General features: G+C 37.2%; 1 protein-coding gene across 1 annotated transcript; it reads left to right on the top strand.

The window, feature by feature from the left end:
* Positions 1 to 363: 363 nt before the first annotated feature.
* LOC104401101 (ADP-ribosyl cyclase/cyclic ADP-ribose hydrolase 2-like) lies at positions 364 to 5,556 on the top strand (the record flags this gene model as incomplete). The annotated part of the gene is made up of 4 exons (XM_010017571.1): positions 364 to 456; positions 1,514 to 1,600; positions 2,110 to 2,169; positions 5,339 to 5,556. Coding segments are annotated over 4 exons (355 nt in total), but the record flags the coding sequence as incomplete, so codon positions are not given.
* Positions 5,557 to 6,537: the final 981 nt, after the last annotated feature.

The following is a 6,537-nucleotide window of genomic DNA, read 5'->3' on the forward strand; positions in this document are numbered from 1 at the left end:
GTGACCTTTGTATTTTTTTACTAATTATCGAATGTTTTTTGTTCTGCTTTTGCATTTTTAAAAGTTCCCTTCATTCTGGTTCACCTCTTCAGTTGTAACTTTTTTGCAGCTGAGCCCTTCTAAGATGAAGAATGTAAAAACAAATCGCCTGATTAAATGCCTTTGACCTTTGAGGATATTCAGAATGTGAATCAGATTTTTTCTACTCTGTGTTGAGTCTAATTGTAATCATAAGATGTAAATGTAAAGTTCAGCAAGCCCATATCCTACAGCAGGATCAAAGCCTTCATTAATGCAAAGGGGAAAAGGTTATTTATTTTTCTTATTCTTTCTTTATAGTTCTAAAACTGTTTCTTGAATTAGTTTTTTTGCAGATTATGAAATACCTAATCTCCAAAAAGACAAAATCTCACAAATTGCCATCTGGGTTGTGGATGATATTGGAGGACCAGATACGTAAGTTACGTCATCCATAAAAATTAATTTCTCCTTTTTGGACCTGTATTTAAAAATTCACCTTAGCTTTCTGTTTGGTTATATTTGCATAGCAGTTACAATAGGATGAGGGGTAATGGTTTTAAACTAAAAGAGGAGAGATTCAGGCTGGATGTGAGGGAAAAGTTCTTAAAAATAAAGGTGGTAAAATAACGGAACAGGTTGCCCAGAGACGTGGTGGATGTGCCATCCCTGGAGACATTCAAGGACAGGGTGGATGTGGTTCTGGGCAAACTGTTCTGGTTGAAGATGTCCCTAGTCATTGCTGGGGTTGGACTGGATGAACTTTGAAGGTCCCTTGTAGCCCAAACTGTTCTACGATTGTATGATTCTATGGTTATTTTGTTGGTCCCTATAGGATTTCTTTAGTCATGAGTATTTACAGACCATTGGGCAAGGAGCCTTAGTATTTCATGTTGGTGCAAGTTTTAGAAATCTCAGTAGGTTCTGTGCTATGCTAAATTTTCTTTTGGTAATTGGACCACAAATTAAAAAATTATTGCTAGACACAGAAGCTGCATTTAGGATTGTTTCTGGGTTGTTTTTTTTTTAATTTCTCCATGGATTTTTCTGTTCTGTATTCAAGAAAGAGAGCAATCACCTAACAAGAAGAATAATTCTAATTTGTTATAGCCAGCTTAATCTATAAGGACAGCTGGCATTGACTTTAGCATCACCTAAATAGCTGCCAAAGAATATTACAAGTGAAACGTTCATTATCATTTTACAAAAATAACTAGCTCTTTTTCTGTTTGTCTAGTGAAATATTAGATGTGGGAATATTGATTAATAGAATCTGCAAGTGCTACACTGGCTGAAGCCAATCTTCCAGTATCTGCAAACTGAGTACAAAATGTTAAATGATTGTAAGCAAATGAAGCATTATAAATAGCATTGTACACCAGTTTTCTGTAGGTGTTAAGGAATACAGAAGAGCCCAAATAAGGGGGATTTACTTTACTAATTGCATCAGGTTCAGTGAAAAGAAATACAATTATATTAAAATCCTTTCTCACAGAGATTCCTGTGGAACTCATACTGTAGAGAAACTAGAAAACAGATTGAAAACCCTTGGTTATGATGTCACCTGCACTGACAATTACAAGTAAGTGAAATTTCTTCATTACTATGTTGTATTTGCAGAAGCATCTCATCTATTCTAAACGGTTTCTTACCTTTTAAATGCAATTAATCTTGTGTCTTCAGTAAGAGACTGATATATTGGAGGGGTGATGTCACATTTTTCAGACTTGGCATTTTTCAGCCATGAACTGAGCAGAACACAGCACCATATTGTGTAACAGTATAATTACTTACCCAGTGTCAGACACAGAAGATGGCCTCATGTATTCCACTTCATTATAAAATACGTATTTGGATTGAAAATCTAAACAACAGTTAAAAACACTATCGAATGTCTGCAGGATTACTGGTTATTCACAGTAGTATTCACAGCTGTAGCTATCCACAGTAGATTGTAAAATAAATATAATTGAAGGGAAGTTTTAGACATGACAGTACTGTTGATTTTGTTTCAGGGTGGGTTTATTTTTCTTCATTTGTTTTCCTCTGTTTTCTGCCTGAAAGATGCTAAATAAAATGGTATCTTTACAGGTCTGTAATGTTCTTACTCTGTGTGGATTATCCTGATGATTCTAAGTGTACCCTTTCATCGTAAGTAAAAGAAGTTCAGTCCATCCTCAGAGTCATTACAACCAAATAATGCAGAAGCCAACAGTTCAACAGATTCCACCTCCACCATCTATTATATATCCCCCATATGCAATGTGCAGTATTCTTGAATTTATTACTTACTGTGTATTGAGTGAGCAGTTTCTATCTACAAATTGTGCACAATTTGTCTGTGAGCACCTGCTGTTCAAAACTGGGTGTAAATCAGTTCTCATCGATCACACAGTCACACTGTATATCACTGGTGGTATGAGTGAAGTTTGTATGTATCAGTGTTTTGATGCAAAGTCTATTACAAATATGAAATTTCTTTCATTGATATTCTTCCATGAATAATGAAATCGTAGGTCAAATGGCAACAGATCTAAAGGACATTTCTGCAGCTACTAGAACTTGCAATTCCAAATTTTGAGGAAGTTTTTTTTAATCTTCCATTTTTTGTGCAAACACAATTTCTATATTTTAATGTCTTTACCTTGGGCCAATAGTTTATCTGCAAAGAATGCAGATTACATCCAAGATATACCTTTCTGAGTTAGCAAGCATCACTCCCAAACTAGGTTTTATAGTCTCCCTTTCTGTCTGTATTTTGCTTTACTATAAAAAGAGGATTAAATTAATTTATTATGTATTTCAGTAAATTTACAGGAGATGACTGTTTTCAATTGTAACTAAGTTTCTTAATATATATGCTGCTGCATATGTAGGTGTACGCAAAGTATCTGAGCATCTGAATATGAAAACTTCCTCACAGTTTGGAATGTAGCAGGATATGTGGATGCATAAAAGTTGTTCTTGAGTTACATTATTTTATGCATAATCCATAGATTTTGCCATATCCTATCTCCTACTGTCCTTTCTGCCCTAATTCAAGCACCTGCAAATCTTTTATGTATTAATACCTATGTAATACTGCAATGATAACTTCTGCTATGAAAAACCTGGTTTGCTGTCCCTGGTTATGGCAGCAGAGAGGTGCAACTCCTGCTTGCCTGACTTTGGTTGTGTGGCAGTAGTGCTTCATGCAGTACAGAAAAAGGAGTTGCACATCGCTTTCTGTAGCATATGTTCCATTTCAAATACACCCTTACAAAGTGTACACCTTACACTCCCTGTTCCTGCTGGTCACTGAAAGCTTTTACTCACCTTGTCATGCAACATTTATTCTTACATCCAAGTTATATTCCAGCACCAACCTATAAATGTGTGATGAAAATGGTGGCATTTTACATATCAGATAGCTCTGGACTCCTAGGTAGCAGATCATAGAACAGGCTTCCAGTCCTGTTTGGCATTTGTTTTCTACTAGATAACTGTTTGCATGCTGGATTAAAATAGGGTTTTCTTGTTCTGCCAGTGAGTGGTAAGGCTTTTGTTCATGTGTCAAAGGAAAATATGGTTGTCCCGTGCAAAATTGCAGCTCTGAACGTGGTGACAATATTAACAAATTGGAGGAAAAAGCACTTTATAGGACTTTAAAAAATATAAACTTGTGAACTCTTAACAGAAATTTTTCTCTTCTCTCAGGTTTTAAACCATTTCCCGCAAAGTTTTGTGAGGAAACCTGGATGAGAAGGCTTTTGAAAACCATTAATGGCTTTTTCCTTTCACCTAAGGGATGAGAATACCAGTTCTGCAGTATTACCACTTAGCACTTGCAGTATGTAAGCTGGGGAGCAGCCACCCCTTCTTCCCATTCACGTCGGTCCTTAAATTAACATAAATCACTAGTGTATTCTAAGCACCAGTCTCATACTCTCCTGGGGTAGCTACTAAGCAGCTCAGCTGTTATCCTCCTCCTTAGGAAGTTTCTTTGCTGCTTTCCTTCCTGAGTCTTCTATTCCCTCCTGTATAGATGGCAATGTAAGAGGCTTGATTCTCTTTGTATCTATGCTATCCATAATCAAGTCAGAGCTTCCCAGTCTGAATGCTGTCACTGCCTTTCCCTGAAATTTACGTAGCTAAAATACTTCAAGCCAATGAATACTTACACTCTTCCCCAAATCACTTACTTCTCTTTGATAAATAACATCTCCATTGAAATTAGTTGCCCTTAAGCAGATGTATATAAATTATTTGATTATTATCTTCTAGATCTGTTTTCTCTGTGGATGGATCTCTGCTCTCTGACGGTCCATCAACTGACATGGGAACAGTTTGGTCAGTAGGGACGTCACTGTTAAGAACATGTTACCTGTCAGGAAAGGTTTCCCTTGCAGAGTGTGTGTGCTCAATGTATACTCAGTGTTCACACTTCTATATATAGATATAGAATATATTATTATAAATATAGAATATATCTCACTATAAATAGTGAGACTAGGCATGCAGGTTCTGTTACATCCCCTTTCACAATGGCTGTTTGCTGTTACAGTACTAATAGCTGCCTTCTCAGCCTTTGGAGAACAATGTCCCGAGCCACAAAACAAAGTTGTCCAAGTGACTTTTTTTTTTTTTGTAACCACAATTCCTGTTACATTGGGATATCAAAGGAGAAGGCTGTGTCAGGGTAGCAGAGGAATGGCCTAGAAGGTGCTGTAATGCATTTGGGGCTTTTTGGGTAGCAATAGTGGCCCTTAACTCCTCTACAAACTTGAACTATGTTGCTATTGAGATAAAATTTGGATTTTTGGCTTGTTAAATTGACACCCCGATGTTTGAAGAAAACTTGTAAGTAAAAATCTACCCACTAGATGGCATAGATGGCTTACAAACGTAAGTAGAAAGGAGGCCAGATGCAACCTATTAGTAGAGGTATTTATTACTTGCATTATTGCGATGTCAGGGGGACTTAGAAATGGATCTGGATACTGCTAAATCAGCTGCTGTAAAAATAGACCTCTAGGACCACTGCTGTCTAGAATTGCTCTATACAATCTCAAGCATAAGGCCAGAGACAGTAAATGGATGTGGAAAAACAAGGAGGCTGTAGTATTAAGGTAGAAAGGAGTGTTCCCAAGGCTTTTTGCACAGATATCCTGTTTATAAAATCGTGACAGCCAAAGGGAATCTGGTGGTGAGCTCTTACAAAGAAACTTCTAGCTTAGCACTTGGACTGCAAACTTCATCCTTGGCAACAACTGCCTGATATTTAAAAGAATCCTAAGTCAGCTCTGTGCTGTGAACATCCTGTTTGTTTTCTTTTCTTCAGATCTGCACCAGCAGGACAAAGAGGACCTATATCTTCAGACAGAGGAGGCAGCTGGAACAAGCTCATGTTTGTTTCTTTTGTAGGCTTTTTGTTCAGATTTGCCTTAGTGTACTAAGTTAATCGACTGAATCCATATCCTCTGTTTGCCTTAGCTGGCTATACATTTGGCTTCAACTAATTTCTAAATGCAATTTCATCCTACTTCTTGGACTAGGAAACCTGCATATTTAAACCATGCGTACTTCTATCTAGATACCAACTACATTTTGTGTCAAAAATTATTCTACTGCTTCTAGAAAGCCTCACCCTTTATTTCCTTTTCTTGAATTCGTTGTTCTTTCCTTTTTTTCTTATTCTCCAAAATTAAACTGAGAATACTTCCCGTTAACATATTTCAGAAAGAAAAGTGAAACTATGCCTGCCATACATCTCCCACACAGCTAACTTGTTCATAAAAACAATCCTAGCATTTGGCCTTGGAAACTAAGTGTCTGATTATTGTGTTTAGGGAAGGGGAAATACGAATTCAGATGGAAGAGAGCTTAGATTGCTCAATAAGTGGTCCAGAATTTGGCCCAAACTTACCTGAAACTGTTGTACAGCAAGATTCTGGCTTGCATATTTGCATACAATATTTTCCCACTTAATATCGATTGTTTCATCATTCACACAGCTGTTCCTCAGCTGGCTGTTTTCTGGCCACGGGATAGCCTATAGTCAGGAACACCAGCTCTAGAAAGTTCCACAGTTTTTCCATCATGATGTGGTGGTTGATCATCATGAATGTGGTTTATGGCATATCAAATTCAGACAAGAACCCTCCAAGTCAGGCATCTGCCTGCTTGCAGTGAACTTGGTTAGCATGCTTCAGAATTCATTGAGGAGAGAGCAGATGCCCTCTTGAAGGTCCCTTGAATTACTTCTGTGAATTATCTAAGTGTTCCAACCAGTTATTCCTGTAAACCACCAAGAAATGCAGCTACCAAGATGACACATACATCTTTGGAAAAAATTATTGTTCTTCTAGAAAATAACTTTAAGTAGAATTTTGTTGCACATTCTCTGCTGGGTTCTGTATTATTTATTTGTGTTGTCAGAAAATGGGATAGGGTGTTCCTGTTATCTCAGTGCATCTGATTTAGGGCTCCATAGTAGATTTGCGTCCTTTCAGTCCCTGGTACAACAATATGATGTTGTAT

The sequence above is a fragment of the Nestor notabilis genome, unplaced genomic scaffold, assembly GCF_000696875.1.
Source record: "Nestor notabilis isolate BGI_N333 unplaced genomic scaffold, ASM69687v1 scaffold3917, whole genome shotgun sequence".
Lineage (NCBI taxonomy): Eukaryota > Metazoa > Chordata > Aves > Psittaciformes > Psittacidae > Nestor > Nestor notabilis.